Here is a 19,276-nt window from a genome sequence, read left to right as displayed (position 1 = left end):
GTATGTAGTTTACTGCTTTCTAAATTTGATAATGTCTTATGTACACTGTTGTTTTCTTTCACTGTATCATTCTATCCTATTTCCCAGAACAGCACATACCATCAGATAGCTGTTTTTACTCAAATACAGTCAGTAGTAATTAGGCCGAATTTGGACTTTCCCTAGACTGAACTCTGGAAGCCTTGTCAGCCACAGTTTGGATGGTTATATTATTTTTTAAGTGCCATGACAGGTTCACTTACCTTGTGTAAAATATGCGTATTGCATGATCAGAAATGTGATGACATAGCGTAGGAATGCTGGATGAGTGGTTCCTGTGTTCTCATAGGCTACACAAAGACCACGTGAGTGACTGAAATAAGGAAGCTTATTTCTTTGTACTTTAGTTTTCTCATTTTTGAAACTGAGATGCTTGCCCTAATTGTTTCCTATACTGGGATAGTTCAGATTTCCTTTTTTTTTTTTTTTTTTTTTAATTAAGGGAAAAACTAATTCCAAGGCTTATGGTAGAATACCGTAACAATAAAAAGAAATGCCAGGTTTTCTTCGTATATGTCATAAGCCTATTAACAGCAGTTCCTTATTTCAGATATTAAATCACCTTAAACAATGAAAAAAAATTTAAAAGCCACTTTTTATTGCACATTTACAGTATATTTGACAATCTCTGCATTAAATTACTAAATTAGATACATTTTGGACATGCACTGCTCTTTTAGACTACTGAAAATTGGTAAATTTTTTATATCCTCAAATGAGTAATCCTGCAATTCGGAAAGTTAATATATTTCTCTTTCTATTGGTGGGGATCAGTCTCAGATTTTTTGCATTTACTATTCTGTTCTTATAATAATAAAACATGTTGTACTAATGCTAGCTATTATTAGGTCTTTGTAAAAAAACAGCCAGCTTTCCTGATAACAGAACGGGAAATAAGCAGAGATAATTGGAAACCAAAACTGAGTATACCCTGCTAGATTAGTTCCCAGGAAATATAACTTATCTTTAATGCACATAATTTGACTAAGAATAAGTGGCAATTGGCTAAATATTTTGTCAATAAAGATACTATCTACCCAGATTATAATTTTGTTTTGTATTTTTACAAGGAGGGGAAACCTCAGTCTTTACAATTAAGCATAAAACTGGTATTGTAAAATTAGAGCCCACAAATCCTAAACCAAGAGGAACTAGGAAATCAACAGTGCATCACTGCTAAGTGCTAGACAGACTAGTTCCTGAATAAACCTTAGTTTGTTACATGAAAAACATTAATAAATAAGTCCATTGTTCTCAGACTTTCTATAAACACCAACAATTTATACAATGCAACATTATAAAATCTCATTTCAAAAATGTTTAATTGTTATCTACATCATTTGTGATTGTTCAACTGTAGTAAAGTATGAAAATTCCTAAAATGGAAAGAAAAAATAGCAAAGAAAGCAAAAAACAATGAATCCAATGACCCAGTTCACTGAATAAATATAGATGATCACCATATCCATGTCAAACCACCATCCGCGGCTGTCATCCTCAAAGTGCAGATAATCCATTCTATGTGCACCATGTGGGAACTGCCTCCTTGTAACTGGGGCTGCACGTCTGTGGAAACCTAGAAGATGTATGAACACATCTTAACGCTCACTGAATTCAGACACATGCTCAGAAAGGAAGCTACCATGAACAGAGGGTATCTTGATTCTATTGAGTGGTAGGTTGTATTCCTGACATTCCCCCCCCCACCCCTGCTGCCCGGCCCCCGCCAATGATAAGAACTATGAGAAGTCTCTTCTAGTTGAGGGTTTTTAGGGCAGGAACAGTAAAATTAGCAGAGTATGGGATTTGGAGTCAGGAGACAAGCCTTGTTCTGTCACTTTCTTGGGCAAGTTATTTGATCACTTCGGGTCTCCCAATGTCTCATCTATACCATCTAATAACTTGATTACCTTTGATCCTCACAGATTTTTAATTTTTTTTCACATGAGAGCATTTTCTAAGTTTAAAAACTTGTTCAGGTTTTATTTTCACAAGTGCTCTCTGTAACTTCTGGTCACTAACTTAACCTTTGATCTTTTACCGTAAGAAGTTCATTGTTATTTGAGCAAAATTCTATGAGAAAAATGTCTCATACATGGGAGACGTGAATGTGGAATGTCTGGGCTAAATCGAGATGCTACCAGGTACTTGTGCAGTGGACGTGATTCTATTCCCAGTCTGAGAGTGAGTGAGGCCTCCCTACTTTTCACTTATAGAAAATAGTTGGTTCTTTGTTAGATTCCATTACTTTGTGTATTGATTGGCTCTAGCTGGGTTTTCATGTTCTTGACTGCTCTTTGCAGGGTACGTCAAGAGAGACGTGAGCTCTAAAATGAAAGCACTGCTTAAGAACATGGGAGAAGGAAAAGACAATTCCGATAACATGGGAGTGCATAAAGAAAATCATATAAATGAAAACAACGGAAACAGGAAGTACCATTTTACATCTCATTAAAAGGTATTTTAAAAATATAACCTCCTTATACGGTTAAAGTCACATCAGTGGTTGAAAGGAAGACTGGATGAAAAATGCAACCAGTTATTTTAGTCAACTCCAAGTGCTAGCAAATTATAAAACTAACCAACCATCAAACATACAAAAAAATACAAACAGACCAAAAATCCCCTACTATATCCTTTTGCCTCCCAGGGCTCTGAAAGTGAACTATTTGCACTATAAGAAGACAACTGGATCTAAACAAAAGTGTTTGGTAAAGGGACTAATTATACCAGGAATTAAATACAGTCAATTAGCATTTAATAATGGTAGGTGTGAGCGTGTTTGTATGTGACTTTGTGTTTGTCAGTGCTTATGTGTTTCGGTTCCAGAAAAACCACTGGCTTTAGCTAAAGAAAACATCATCTGTATAAATAAAGGGACCATCTAATGGAAACACCATGGGATCTTTCCCAGGCAGTTGGTGGCTCTTCGATTTCAGTTTTCAGCTGGCATTGTTTGAGAGCTACCTTACAGCATAAGGAAACATGTGTGCAGGGGGACTTGACACAGAGTGCATTAGACCTTCTTTCGGGGGTGGGGTCCTAAATGCAGAGCATTTTGGGAAAGCATAAACGGCCCAAGATGGTCCAAATGCTGAGTCCCAATTTTAGCTGATCAGGCCAAATGGTCATTTGCATTGTTATGTGTTTATTTTGTGGATTTTTTTTGGTCCCTCCATTGAAGGCAGTTGCCAGGCAGTGCCTGAGGTTGAACATCACTAAGACTGCAACACCCTACGAGCGCCAGGAGAATGTCTTGTAGACAGGTGGTTCCTGGTTCCTAATTCTCAGGTCAAGGTGATGAGAGGGTGACAGGATCATTTTGTGGCAGCCTGGTGTTTGTACAGTTGGGTGAAGATATCCTTGTAGATCAAAGCCCCTGGGGCCTCAGCCTCAAACGCAACTACCAACAACCCACTATCCAGCAAAGTTCCACCAGGGAACCAAGCCAGGGACCCCGAAAGCTCACAGATATGTATGGCACAGGCCACCCATTGACAGTACAGGCTCCTGGACTTGAGATTCCTCTGGGGTGGCTGGTGGTGGATTCCATTGTGGCTGCAGCCCCATTTCTAGCTCTGTGTAATACACACAGAAGTGCCATCCCCAAGGGTACAGAGACCTTCCAAACACTCTGACACAGCCTTCCTCCTACTTTATTAAGGGAGCCATTCTTCCACATGGCTCCCTAGACAAAGCTAAAGTCCCATTTGTTCTGAGGCCACCCTGGCCAGGCATGTTTCAGACATTATAGCCCACTATGTTCAGGCAGTGTAATAGACACTTGCACTCTGTCTACAGAAGCTTTGGGTAGATCTGTACCTATAGAGATCTGAAAGAAGGACAGGGTAGGGCAGGGGAGATGTGGAAGGATTTTAGGACTAGATCTATATCTACAGAGAGATACATGCAATAGAACTCAAGGGAGGGCCTCAAATAAGGAAATCCAAAACTTCTAATCTCCCAGGGTACAACATTAATATTTTGAGGCGGAATGAAAAACCAAGGAAATAAACTGCCAGTACCCACGTTAAAAAAGTGATAGTTCTTTTATGACTAAATGAAATATATATCTTAGAATTATTGTATCTCCTTGTAAAATGTTGTCCTTTTTCTTTTTAATATGTGCATGCTAATTATTTAGAGCTTGAGTATTTTGGTAGTTGCTAGTAACTCTGGTGATAAAGGTTTTCTTAGTCTCAAGCTTGAAGCAGATTGTGGTTCACCATTCTTAACAATGGAAGAAATGTTAAAAATTAGGCTCTAGATCAGGCTGCTTATTCTGATGGCAAGGTTACACTCACTTGGGTATTAGTACAGTTATTTAAAGTCAAATTTCTTGGATGATGGACAATTCTAGATTACTGTTTATAGGTTTTATTTTACATTTTAAAATAAAAATTGTACATATTTAAGTTGTAAGACATATTCCATATAAAGGCACGTAAAAGCCTACTCTACTGGCGAATTTCCAGTGTCTCTTCTCAAATGTATGATCTGCAGATATTTTCTCCCACTATAGTGGTTGCCTTTTCATTTTGTTGTTTCTTTTGCTATGGAAAAACTTTTTAGTTTGAGGTAGTCCCACTTGTTTTTCATTTTTTTCCCTGAGTTTTGTGGTTATAACCAAAAATCATTGCCACAGCTCATGTCAGGGAACTTAGCCTCAATGTTTTCTTGCAGACTTTTACAGTTCCAGATCTATTTAACTTTTTTGAGTAGATTTTTGTGTATGGTACAAGATAGGGGTCCAATTTCATTCTTTTGCATGTGGCAATCCAGTTTTCCCAGCAACATTTATTAAAGAGACTATTGTTTCCTCATTGTGTATCCCCGGCACCCTTACTGAAAGTTAGCTGGTGGTATATGTGTCTATTTTTATGCCAGTACCACACTGTTTTGATTACTATAGCTTTGCGATAAAATTTGAAATCAGGAATTTTCTTTCTCAAGATTGCTTTGAGTATTTGGGATTCTTGAATGGTTCCATAAGAATTTTGGGATTGTTTTTTTCTATTTCTGTGAAAATGCCCTTGGTATTTTGATAGGGATTGTGTTGAATCTTTATATTGCTTTGAGTAGCATGGACTTCTTAATATTAAGTTTTCTAATCAATGAACATGGAATAGCCTTCTATTTAGTTGTGTCTTTTCCAGTCACTTTTAATATTTTCAGTGTTGATTTATAGATTATATTTACTTGTATTATGTGGATTATAAACATAAAATTTTAAAGGATGAGATAAAGGTGAAATGATATTTTAGGATAAATTAGAGGGCCATAGTTCAAATATATTTTTAATAATTTATGTTTTTTGGCTAACTTCCTATAATATTTTATATTATAATTAATTTTTATAGCCGACAGAATGTTTACACTAGGATGATGTGTCATCCCCTCTACTTTTTTTGTTTGCCTTATTAGTATTATCTCTAATCTGATTTCTTAATAGAATTCTTTTTTTAATATTTATTTTTGAGAGAGAGAGAGAGAGAGCGAGCATATGAGCAGGGGAGGAGCAGAGAGAGAGAGAGACAGAATCCAAAGCAGGCTCCAGGCTCTAAGCGGTCAGCACAAAACTTGACACAGTGCTCGAACCCACGAACTGCGAGATCATGACCTGAGCCGAAGTTGGACATCCAATCGATTGAGCCACCTAGGTACCCCTTAATAGAATTCTTTTTAATTAAGGCTCTTGTCTGCTTTGTGCTAGTTTATCTGAAACTATATAATATACTGTAAATCCATTTAACTGGGTATATGCAATTTTCAACATATTGTAACACATAGAAAACAAACTAATGAAATCAATCTTTCTGTGTTACCAGACTTCCAGTTTTCCTCAGTTAACATTACATACCATCATAACATGTTGGTATAGGATAGAGGGGAAGTGGGAAGAGTTTTTCTCACATTCAAAAATCATCCTAACACATAACCCAAATATTCCTAAAGTAGTTTATATACGTTTTCAAAAACTTCTTCACAAATAGAGGCTGGAGAACAGGTAACATTGTTAATGGAAATTATTATTATATGTAAAAAATAAGTGATTTTTCTGACCTAAAGGATTATTTATAAACCTTAGATGTTTCAGATTCTAGTTTCACTTGTTTGGGTCAAAGGAATAATGGTATTAATGGAATAGCTACAGAAAAAAGTAGAGCTAAGAGTAGACATGGCACGAAAGATGAGTAGAGAGATCATCTATGCTATTCCCCAGGACAGTCTCTGTTTACCCTTGTTGTCAGGATATAACTACTAATAGTTCCCCTTTCATTCTTCAGGTAGCCTCATTTGTCCTAATTTCCAGCTTTGAAAACCAGAAGGTGATGGTGACCCAAGATGGCTCAGGGTAGTAAGTTCTTTAGGTATGGTGGATAATGATCATTTCTTGTTTAATATTAATTTCTTAAACTTTTTTAAGTGGAGAGTTAGTGAGTAGGTCTTTAAAACAATTTTGGAATTTCCAAAGCTATAAATTAGATGAGATGATTGCAATTTTCTCAATCAAAATCTGACGAAAAGAAGATCACATTATAGATATCGTTACTTGGTAAGTATTAGGTACATTATGACATTAGAAAAATTGCCATTATACTAACCAGTGATTAATTACTGATTCCACTGTAAAATGATCATAATGAGAGGACCTAATTCATTGGGCTATTTTGAGGATTAGGTGAATTAACATACATAAAGCACAGGCCTGGTCCACTATGAAGGCCTGGTTCAATGACTGTTAGATTTTTTTCTTCTTGTTAGGTTGTTATTATTATTATTACCCTGGCTACTACTATTCTTAGGAGAAAGAAGCTACCTTTTGTTGCTCGAGCTTGTTCTTCATATTACATCTATCTTTTCTGAATCAATCACTGATGGTTCGAACAAAATGGTTTCTATTTCCTTCAAGTATGAGTTGATTTTCTTAAGGCAGTGGCTAACTTTAAATAGAATGTCAGAATATCAGATACTGAAACTCTGAGATCTAGTCAATATTTATAGAGTGTGTATTTACTATCTGTTAGTGGCTGAGGGTTTAAAGATATTTTAAGACATAATTCCTGTTTTAAAAACAATGAGTCTTTTTAAAAATGTTTCTCAAGCTTCGTTTTTAAATTATCACCTCCATAAGGGGAAAAATAAGTTAAATTTAAGTATTCTAATCAATAAATTAAATTAACTTAAATCTGATTTCTCCCTAATGAGAGAAATTAAATAGGAATGAATACATTTTGTCAGGTGGAGTTGAGATTTTGAGGGCCACAAACTAATGTATTATCTAGGATTTTTTGGTGCCCCCCAAACCAATTTTTGCCCTCATTTAACATGCATAGCCTAGAAGACAGTACGCCTAAAACCATTTTGACAATACTCAATGTAAATGTTGTAATATAGACAACTACTTTATTCCAAGAAAGTTTGGATTGGAATTAATAGCCTGAGAGGCTTCTGCACCAGGAATTCACTTTTACATGAACTTAACCACAACCTACCACTGGTGATAAACCAATGATTAGTTTGGTATTAGACATGGTTTAAAGAGTATCTAATAATATTACTACCTTCTAACTATGCTATTTTAAAGTAAAAGAACACAATAAAGACATAAACTTCAACTCTTCCCCCCCACCCCGATATTATAGTGGGGAAAAAAAAGCACAGTGCAGGGAAAGTCATTCTTATCAAGAAATCAGAAAATTTGGATTCTTGTGCCAATATTAAACATACTCGTTTAGTCAAGTCAAAATAGCTTTCCTGTATCTTTCAAGATATTCATATGGTTTTCTTCTTTAATCTGTTAATGTGATGAATTCACATAGATTTTTTTTAAATGTTGAATAATTTTAAAAAATCTACTAAAGTGATAAAGTGATAGATTTTCTAATGTTTCATCCTTCCTTTCATACCTAGGATAAATTCCTTATATTCATGATATTTGTTTCTGTACACTGATGAATTCAGCTTTATGTATTTTATATAGTTTTCATGCGTATGTTTGTAAGGATGATTGGTGTATGATTTTATGTTTTATGTTATGTTTGCCTGGTTTATCTTGATTTTATTGGCTTCATAAAATGTGTTGGCAAATAGGTGACAATTTTACATGGGTCTCTGTGTATCTGCATATCTTGCAAACAGAAGTAATAACTGCCTTTGTTCTGTACCATTTTTTGAAAGATATTCCTATAGCAAACAGTTTTGGCAGATAGAATGTCTCCCTCTGGGAAGGTGTGATTTGTAGCCTTAGAATATAGCATATTTAATGCTGTTATAAAAGAATTGAATTTTATAAGCTCGGAGCTCCATGTAACACACTCCACTTTGTGTGTAGTTATCGCCTGGGCCTACCTATATGCTCTATGAGAAAGAGGGCTCAGGTGCCCACCACAAATTCTGCTGTTTTGGCTGCTTCTCTGAGTAATAGACCATCCTTTGTTTCTGACCCAGAAATCTTATGCTTTTTGCAGGCATCCATGAAACTGGTAGACTAACCTGTTAGCTTGCAAATAGGGTAAATCTTAGACCCTTAAGAGTTCTCAACATTGACAATTTTGTGCCCTTTTTACTATCTGAAACAATGTGCATAAAATTAAAATCTTGATGGTTTGGTAAATATAGCCTGTAAAATGATTTGGGTCCACTGTCTTTTTAGGTGTAGGGGTAAATTTTTAAATACCAATTCTTTATTAGCTGGATCAATTTATTAGTTGCTGGTCTGTTCATGTTTTCTAAGTTTTTCTTGAGTTGGTTTTGGAAATTTTATGCGACATTTTCCATTTTATCCCAGTTTTCAAATGTATTGGACTAAAATTTGCACAACTGTGGTGCATTTAGGGCTCTTCACAAATAATCTGGTCTCCTTCTGAGTATGTGGTTTATTGTGCACTTCCCTGCCCCTTAGAAGTTAGGCATGGCCATGAAACATTACCAATGAAAATGATTGCTCAAACAAAATACTGTGCACCACTTCGGGGTACAGCATTTATCAGTTTGAGAAGCTGTCTTTTTTCCTCCTCCACAGCAGCCACCAATATACCAGACAGAGGCTGCTCAGCTGTCCTAGGTCCTAAAGCTTAAGATTATGTCCAGCAGAGTACTCAAGGGGAAAATATTTCAACATCACTATGAATTCTAATTGAAAATCACAGAGTAACCCTTAAAGCTACCAAAAAGAGAAAAAGGGTAATAATCACAAGAGTTGAATCTGACTTCTTTTCTTTTCTTTTTTTTTTTTTTTCCTACACATGGAAAAGTCCCCTTGGAGAAATGTCAAACTGTTTAAAATAAAGAGTGAGAAAGGACTGTGAAGAAAATCTGCAAGTCACAATCAGGTTGAGCAAGTGTATAAAGAAGAACCAGGATTTCCGAATCTCAAACAGGTACTTGTGCCACTTTATAAATACTACTTTATAAAAACAGTTTTACCCCAGAAGGATTTCTCCCATGTCCTAGAAGATAAAGGCTATCACTTCCTGCCTCCCCCCAAATAAGGTTCAAATTTACATTCACCAAAGACCATAAAGTAGGTTCCATTATTTTGAAGACTCTTTCAGAGACATAAAGACTGTGAACAATTATCTCATACATCTTTTTCAATTTTCAGCAACTTTCACAGTGCTTATACTGGGCACTAAATATGTTTGTTGAATGGATGGTTGAGTGAGTGCCTGTATATAAGGAAACACATCAGAAAATAGAATGAATAATTAGCCTATTTTTTTGAGAATGGCTCAAATCAAGACTCCCAAATATATTTTTAGCAGGAATGGAATATTATTAGGAATGTATTTGAGATACATTTTGTAGTTCTTAAGAAAAAATATTCTTTAGAGGTTACTTCAGAGAGCTTTGAAATTAGTATGTGCTCTGCACAGAAGTTGTTTGTGTGACTTGTCATGTATTTCTGCTCAGAGCTGCACATAGACAATCAGGGGGCACTTGGTTTGTACTCTGTATCTGGCCTCGGGATCAGAACTGGCCCTTCTGTTCCTGATATCAAGAGGGATTAACTTGTCATCACCTCCTTGAGCCAGACCAGGCTGGCCCCGTGGGATGCATCAGGGAGGGAAGAGAAATGTGCACATGCCCAGGCTCCTAAGACTGTGAGATACATAAGAGAAACAGAGAGAAATTAAAAAAAAAAAAATCCAGCTCCCTCAGGACTGCAGTTAGGCAAACTTAATGACTAATCACAAATCATACATAGGTAGTATATATACAATGCCCTGGAGGAATAGTTGGTTGGAAGTCTCACCTGAGGGGAGGCCAGTCTGCCAAGCACCCTCAGTGGGGACTTCAACCTGGCTGTTCACCACGGGGCTTCCACAGCCAGAAGGTTGGATGCTGTGAGTGCCTGATTTGATGTATTAGACAAAGCCTTCTTTGTTCTTCTCTCCCTCTTAGGTTTACTATAATTGTTTAATTCCTTTTATTCCCTTTCCCTTGTAATTAATAAAGCTTTCCTCCATGAAACCAAAAGTGCGGCCATCGTGAATTACTATTACTCAGAGCAGTATTTAAAAAGGAAAAAAAAAATCATCTGTCATATGCCAAGCATTTATCAGATAAATCGGTAAGCAAGATGGACACACTGCATGCTCAGAGTTCAGTGCTCAGAGTTCATGCTGACTTATTGATTCTTACTTCACTGCAGTAAGCACTGAATTCATCAACACTTTACAAATAAGGAAATTAAGGTTTATGGAGGTAAAGTAATTTATATTAAGATTTGAACCTAGTTCTTTCTCTCTCATTTGGGGACAGCTTGAGTCCCAGTTCTGCTAGTTAACAACTATGTGATCCTGAGCAAGTTACTTCACCTTTCTTACTGAGTTTCTGGAGTTGAAGAATGAGGACAATATGATACCTTCCAGCTTTACCCATCTTACATCTTACCCATCCTACAGCTTACATGTAGTTAGATGCTTTAAAAAAAAAGATATGTGTGCTATCCTTCATGTGTGATGGGACAGACAAAAGGTTGAAGCATGGTATTTTACCGCTCTGTATTTTCCTATTACATAAGGCGTTTGTAGTGTCAAGTTGATTGATATAAATAGGCCTTAGCAGAGGTGGAGTGATATTTTTATAGTCAAAGTAGGTATAGAGTTACTCTGTTAATATACTTGAAAAGCTAATACACAGTGGGTTTTAAATGTCATCTTTATCTCCTATATTTTTTTAGGATACCAGAGTCAAATGTATAAATTCCTGTACAATCAATTATTTTCTATTGAATAAGTTAAAGTACACTGTGGATTACTTATAATTCTGTAACACTGGTTTGATTTTCAGTATACAGTTGATCCTGTATATAGTTGATCATATACATGGATGTGAGCTGTGTAGGGCCACTTCCAAGTGGATTTTTTTCCAATAACTATACATATAGGCATGTATTTTTTAAAATATTTTTTTAATTCTCAAGTTAGTTAACATACAGTGTCGTCTTGGCTTCTTGATTCATCTCTTCATCTTACTTGATTCATCAGTGATTCATCTCTTACATATGACACGCAGTGCTCATCTGAAGAGTGCCCTCCTTAATGCCTGTCACCCATTTAACCCACCCCGCCACCCCGATCAACCCTCATTTTGTTCTCTGTATTTAAGAGCCACTTATGGTTTGCCTCCCTTTCTGTTTTTATCTTATTTTTCCTTCCCTTATGTTCATCTGTTAAGTTTCTCAAATTCCACATGAGTGAAATCATATGATATCTTTCTCTGACAAACTTACTTTGTGTAGCATAATGTAAATGTATTTTCTTTTCCTTATGATTTTCTCTTGCTTACTTTACAGTATGAATACAAGATAGAATACATATACAAAATATGTGTTAATAGATTGTTCATGTCATCATCAAGGCTTCTAGTCAACAGGTTATTAGTAGTCTGGAGGAGTCAAAAGTTAAACACAGATTTTCAACTGCATTTTCAAATGTTCAAGGGTCAACTACAGTTTATAACGTTATCAAACCAAATCATAAAAATATTTAAGTTTTTGTTTCTGTTAACCAGGTAAAAATGAATACCATGATTCCTTTTTAAAAATATTTTTTACTGTGGTAAAAAATATATAGAACATAAAATTTTCCATTTTAACCATTTTTTACTATACAACTCAATAGCATTAATTACATTCACAAAATTGTTCAACCATTATCACAAAGGGAAACTTTGTAGTCACTGAGGAATAATCTCCCAATTTCCTATTCTTCTCAGTCCCTACTAACCTCTATTCTGCTTTTTGTCTCTATGAATTTGCCAACTCTAAATATCTCATATGAATCAGATCATAGAATATTCATGTTCTGTATCTGGTTCTTTCATCCAGCATGTTTTCAAGGTTCACTGATATTGTAGCATGTATCATAACTTCATTTCTTTTCATGGCTAAATAATATTCCCTTTTATGTATATACCACATTTTGTTTATCCATTAATTTGTTTATAGATCCTGGGTTACTTCCATGTTTTGGCTATCATAAATAGTAAGCACTGAGATACAAATATCTGTTCAAATCCCTTCTTTAATTTCTTTTGGGTATATATCCAGGAATTGAAGTCATGGTAATTCTGTATTTAGCTTTTTGAGGAAACTCCAAAGTGTTTTCACAGTGGGATGCTTCATTTTACATCCCTACTAGCAATCTATGAGGATTCTTATCTCTCTATATCCTTCTCAACACTTATAATTTTGTGTTAAAAATTTATCATAGCTAGTCTAGTATGTGTGATCTCATTGTGGTTTTCATTTGCATTCATTCTCTTAGTGACTAATGATGTTGAGCATCTTTTAATGTAGTTACAGATTATTTGTACATCTTTGGAGAAATGTCCATTCAAGTCTGCTGCCCTTTTTAAAACTCGGTTGTCTTCTTGAGTTCTATATATATTCTGGGTATTAAGACCTTATGAGGTAAAAGATGTGCAAACATTTTCTATTTAGGCTGCCTGTGTACCTTCTTGATAATCCTTTGATGCACAGTATTTTTAATTTTAATGAAGTTCAATTAATTTTATTACAGTGTTCATGCTTTTGGTATCATATGTAAGAATGCAATAGTCATGAAGATTTACCCCTATATTTTCTTTAAGAGCTCTAAGGTTTTAGCTCTTATATTTAGGCTCTTGATCCCTTTTGAGTTATTTTTTTGTATATTATATGAGGCAGAGGTCCAGTTTTATTCTTTTGCATAGGGAAATCTAGTTGTCTTAGCACTATTCACTGCAGAAGCTACTCTTTCCCCATTTAATGGACTTAGTTAAGCACCCTTGTCAAGAGTCAACTGGTCGCACAAAACTTTTTTCCTTTTGATGTTTATTTATTTATTTTGGGAGGGGGAGAGAGAGAGCGTGTGAGCGAGCAGGCGAAGGGCAGAGAGAGAGAATCCTAAGCAGGCTCCCTGCTGTCAGTGCAGAGCCCAATGTGGGGCTCAATCCCACAGACCCATGAGATCATGACCTGAACCGAAATCAAGAGTTAGACACTCATCTGACTGAATCACCTGGGCGTCCTGACCAAAACGCTTTCTAATGAAGTAAATATATATTTTTTGGAACACTATAGATGAAAATAAGAATCTATATTTGAATGAGAGTATTTTTATAAAGATTTTTGAGAAAAAGAGAAAATAGTTTGAAATTGGACACCAAGTTCATTGGCTCTTGTTGGATCATACACTTCAAGAAGTAATCTAATTCGATCTTTTAAAAAAAGAATGAGAGTGTTCATTATGGCTACTTGCAATGAAAGTTTGAATGTGACTCTAATCTCTTCAAAGTTCTTTGCATTTTCTGATGTGCCCTGGAGGGTGATGGGGGAAGGACTCCTGGGTGGAAAAACCAAGTCTAAGACTTGACTCTGTTTAAGGATAAATGGTGCCTATTGAAGGGCTTTTCTTCTTTTCTTCCTCTTCCACCCTCTCCTCCTCTTCCTACCCTCCTCCAGCCCCTCCTCTCCCTTTGTACAGATACGATCCTCTTCTTTATGAATATAATTAAACAATATTTTACCTAAGATACTGTCATATTCTAGGAATGACCTCTGAAATAAGTTTTTATTACAACCAGGTTATAAATATTCTTTACTGTGAATAAATAAAACAGCTGCTTTTTTCTGCTTTTTTTTTTTCCTTAATTTGTTTTGAGAGAGAGAGTGAGAGGGGTGGGGCAGAGAGAGAGGGAGAGAGGGAATCCCAAGCAGGCTCCACACTGTCAGTGCAGAGCCCCGACGTGAGGCTTGGTCTCATGAACTGTGAGATCATGACCTGAGCTGAGATCAAGAGTCAGATGCTTAACTGACTGAGCCACCCAGGAGCCCCTGTTTGTTTGTTCCTTCCTTCTTTCTTTCTTTTTCTTTCTTTCCTTCTTTCTTTTTCTTTTTTCTTTTCTTTCTCTCTCTCTCTCTCTATTTAAGCAATCTCTGTACCCAACGTGGGGCTTGAACTCATGGACCTGAGATCAAGAGCTGTATGCTCTACTGACTGAGCCAGCCAGGTACCCTTCTGCTTCCTGTTCTTGTGATGTGAGAATTTAATAAAATGTACAGCATTCCCAATTAAATAGATCTTCTATGTCTTTGAAACTATAGAAGCCAGTTCCTTTGTTCTAGAGCTTAAAGCCCTTTTTTTCCCTCATGAAATAAATAAAAATAGAAATTGCCTTTATTAAAAAAAAAAAAGAGTCAACTGGTCATAGACAAAAGGGTTTATTTCTAGATTTTATGTTTCATTGATCTCTATGTCCTTACGTCAGAATCACAGTGTGTTGATTACTCTAACCTTGCAATAAGTTTTGGAATTGGGAAGTGAGAATCCTACCAAATTGTACTTGTCTTTTAGGATTTTATTTTTTGTTTTTGTTATTCAGGCCCCCTTGAATGCAAATGAAAACCACACTAGGATCACACCTACTACAATAGCTCTAAAAAGGGCTATTATAATCTTGGTAGGGATTGCACTGAATCAATAGATAGCTGTGGGTAGTAGTGATATCTTAATATTAAGTTCTCTAATCCATGAGCATGAGGTAACTTTCCATCTATTTATGCCATTTTTTTTTTAATTTCACCAGTGTTGTAGTTTTTAGTGTACACATTTTCACAGCTTTGGTTAAAATTTTACATATTTAGTCTTTTAAAAGGATGCTTACAATAGCGTGAAATTACTTTCTTAATATCCTTTCAGATTGTTCACTGTTGATGAACACAACTGATATTTGTGTGTTGATCTTGTAACTTGCAATTTTGCTGAATTTTTTATTAGTTCTAGTAACTTTCTTTTAGATTCTTTGGGATTTTCTATCTATAGGATTATTTCATTGCTGAGTAGAGATAAATATAATTTGTCCTTTCCAATTTGGAAGTCATTTATTTCTTTTTCTTACCTAATTGCTCTGGCTAGAATTTCTAGCACAATATTGAATAGCAGTGGTGAAAGCGGGCATCCTTGTCTTGTTCTTGATCTTAGTGAGAAGGCTTTCAGTCTTTTGCCTTCAGTTTGATGTTAGTTATGAGTATTTCATGTATGCCCTTTGTTATGTTTAGAAAGTTACATTCTATTCCTAGTTTTCTGAGTTCCTTTAAAAAAAAGATGTTTGAGGAGGAGGAGTTCATTAACATGGCAGAGAAGCAGGGGGACCCTGGGCTTTTCTAGTTCCTCAAACACAGATGTATTGAGGTAAGATCACTTGGAAGATCCAGGAGATTGATCTGTGGACTGGGAGAAGGAGCTCCATGGTTGGAGGGAGAGAACATGGAAGGTGCAAGGTGCATGGAAGTGAACTGGGGGAGAGAAAATAAGCAGTGCTGTGGAGGGGAGGGAACACTTTCACGGAGAGACAAAAGGGAGAGAAGGGGAGACGGGCTGAAAGAGTGCAGCATTGGGTTTGCACAAGTGAAAAACCTCTCTGGGTCATGGACTGGGGAGCAAGGAGTACTGAGTGTTGCAGGGGTTTTTGCAACCACCATTTGGAGCTCAAACTCTGATGTTTTGGAAGTATGTGACTTTGACTTTCTCTGGAGTGGAGCTGTGGCATGTGCTCCTGGGGAGGAGGGACTGGCGGCCCTGGAGTGCATTGGCGGGGTGTAGAGATCTCCAGGGTGCACTGGGAGAGAACACTCCCCTTCTTGGAGTACTTTTGTAAGAGGGTCTATTTCCTCCCAAGGACAAAAGACCCTGTAGGCGCCAGCAAAAAGCCTTTCATCAGCAGAGGATAGGCACACACAGAGGAAATATAAACTTTGCAGCTTTTAGTGCTGCTACCCCATAGACCATGCACACTGTGCAGGTGTGGGACTGTTGCTCAGGGACATAGGACTTCAGACACAGTGTGAAAAGGCTCTGCGTCAGAGAAGGGGGTGCATCCTTTAAGACTTCAAGTTTTGAAACCCAGCTGCATGACACAGAAAGTACGCAGACTTGTGGCACAGGGTGAGCTGCCTGCCCTTGTTAGTCTGTGAGGGTTGCCGAACAGCAGGGCGGGGTGAGGTCTAGGAATGAGAGATTGTGGTGGTGCTATTTCCTCCCAACACCAACATGGGGAGACTTCAGAGAGCAATGCAGAGGCCCGACTCGCTTACACCAAACCCTCCCCGCCCTCCCCATGCCTGGCAACTGCTTATTTACTGGGGCAAGGCTGACACTGAGCCAACACAGCAGGCCTCTCTTCTAGAAGACCAGCACAGCCAGAACCCTGCACACACCAAGTATACTGAGAATCAAGTGCTTCAAAACGACACCTGCATTTCTGGTGGAAATAGGACTGGGTTGACTTTTTTTCTTTTTTAGTCTGAAATCAGGCTCATAGTTGGTTGTCTTTCTCATTTCCTTTTCTCTTTTTGGAGGGGATCAGTCTTCTTTATTCTGTTTCTTTGGAATTAGCCTTCAAGTTTTTTGATTCTCTGTTTTTTGTTACCATTCCTTTTCTCTTTTTTTGGGATCAGAGTTTTTCCCCTTTTTCCAGGCTTATTTTAACAAACAAATCAAAGCACACCTAGTAAAACATCTGAACACTCTCCATTGCAAACAAGGAAGAACTCTGCAGAGGATGGACCAGTGGGAAAGAGCAGCCAAAATGCAATAAAAGAGTGCACACAGCATACACCAGAAACACTTCCTGAAGTGCCGGACCCTGGACAGTTTGTGACTCCTTTTTAATACAGCATTCCTCTCAGGTACAGGAAACACAGCAAGCTTTTAAAGCACACAAAAGACAGAAACACAGCCCAAATGACAAGATAGAGGAAATCTCCCCCAAAAGAAAGGTCAAGAAGAAATCAGAGCCAGGGACTTGCTCAAAATAGATGTAAGTAATATATCTGAACAAGAATTTAGAGTAACAGTCATAAGACTACTAGCTGGGCTTGAAAAAAGCATAGAAGACACCAGAGAAAGCCTTGCTATAGAGATTAAAGACCTGGAAACTAGTCAGGCTGGATTAAAAAATGCTGTAACTGAGATGCAAAACCGACTAGATACAGTCACAGTGAGGATTGGAGAGGAGAAAAGAGGTGATACAGAAGATAAAATTATAGAAAATAATGAAGTTGAAAAGAAGAGGGAAAGGAAACTATTAGATCATGAGGGGAGACTTAGAGAATTTAGTGATTCCATAAAATGAGACAATATCCATATCCGAGGAGTCCCAAAAGAAGAGTGGGGGAAAAAGAGGCAGAAGGTTTATTTGAGCAGATTATAGCTGAGAACTTCCCTAATCTGGGGAAAGAAACAGACATCCAAATCCACGAAGCACAGAGAAATCCCATAAAAATCAACAAACACAGGTCAACACCCTGACATATCATAGTAAAACTTTCAAAATACAAAGATAGAGGATTCTGAAAGCAGCCAGGGACAAAAAAAATTCTTAACCTAGGGGTAGACACACATAAGGTTAGCAGCAGACCTGTCCACTGAAACTTGGCAGGCCAGAAGGGAGTGGCAGGAAATATTCAAGGTGCTGAATGGGAAAAAATATGCAGCCAAGAATTCTTTACCCATCAAGGCTGTCATTCAGAATAGGAGGCAAGATAGTTTTGCCCAGACAAACAAAAACTAAAGGAATTCGTGACCACTAAACTAGCCCTGCAAGAATTTTTTTTTAAGTTTTTTACTTCGGAGAGAGAGTATGTGAGTGACCGAGAGGCAGAGAGAGAGAAGGAGACAGAATCCCAAGGAGGCTCCACACTGTCAGTGCAGAGTCTGACGCAGAGGTTGAACCCATGAACTCTGAGATCGTGACCTGAGCCAAAATCACGAGTCGGATGTTTGACTGAGCCACCCAGGAGCCCCAGCCCTGAAAGAAATTTTAAGGGGGACAGTTTGAGTAGTGAAAAAAAAAGTCCAAAGCAACAAAGACTACAAAGGACCAGAGACGTTCACCAGCAAGACCAACTCTACAGGTAACACAATAGCACTAAATTCTTATCTTCAATAATCGCTCTGAATGTAAATGGACTAAATGCTCCTATCAAAAGACAGAGGGTATCAGAATGGATAAAAAAAAATAAGATCCATCTATATGCTGCCTATAAGAGACTCATTTTAGACTTAAAGACACTTGTAGATTGAAAGTTAGGAGATGGTGAACCATCTATCATGCTAATGGATGTCAAAAGAAAGCCAGAGTAGCCATGCTTATATCAGACAAACTAGATTTTAAAACAAAGCCTGTAACAAGAGATTATGAAGGGCATTATATCATAATCAAGGGGTATATCCATCAATAAGATCTAACAATTGTAAATATTTATGCCCCCGACTTGGAGATTATGACATGAGATACCACCTTATACCTGTCAGAATGGCTAAAATTAACTCAGGAGACAACAGATGTTGGCAAGGATATGGAGAAAGGGGAGCCCTTTTGCACTGTTGGTGGGAATGCAAGCTGGTGCAGCCACTATGGAAAACAGATGGTGGTTCATCAAAAAATTAAAAATAGAACTACTCTACAACCCAGCAGCTGTACTACTAGGTATTTATCTGAAGGATTCAAAATGCTGATTTGAAGGGGAAAATACACTCCACTGTTTATAGCAGCGCTATCAAGAATAGCCAAATTATGCAAAGAGCCCAAATGTCCATCGACTGATGAATGGATAAAGATGATGTGGTATATACGTATATAGTATACACACATATACATATACACAGGTACACACATGTAAATATATGTGTACACATATGTATGTGTACACACATTTATATATATACATGTATACACACAATGG

At 37.1% G+C, this 19,276-nt stretch overlaps 1 protein-coding gene across 3 annotated transcripts in view; it reads right to left on the bottom strand.

The window, feature by feature from the left end:
* Positions 1-453: 453 nt before the first annotated feature.
* The window catches only part of RNF180 (ring finger protein 180), a 204,411-nt gene continuing 185,588 nt past the window's right edge, over positions 454-19,276 (bottom strand). For all 3 annotated transcript variants that reach the window (XM_042940141.1, XM_042940154.1, XM_042940147.1), the window contains exon 7: positions 454-1,615. In XM_042940141.1, the coding sequence (XP_042796075.1) occupies positions 1,416-1,615 (200 nt within the window). In that variant the 3' untranslated portion in view covers positions 454-1,415. The remainder of the gene's footprint in view (positions 1,616-19,276) is intronic.

Source organism: Panthera leo, chromosome A1 (assembly GCF_018350215.1).
Source record: "Panthera leo isolate Ple1 chromosome A1, P.leo_Ple1_pat1.1, whole genome shotgun sequence".
Lineage (NCBI taxonomy): Eukaryota > Metazoa > Chordata > Mammalia > Carnivora > Felidae > Panthera > Panthera leo.
Note: the sequence above shows the minus strand (reverse complement) of the source record. Positions and strands in the feature narration are given on the sequence as shown.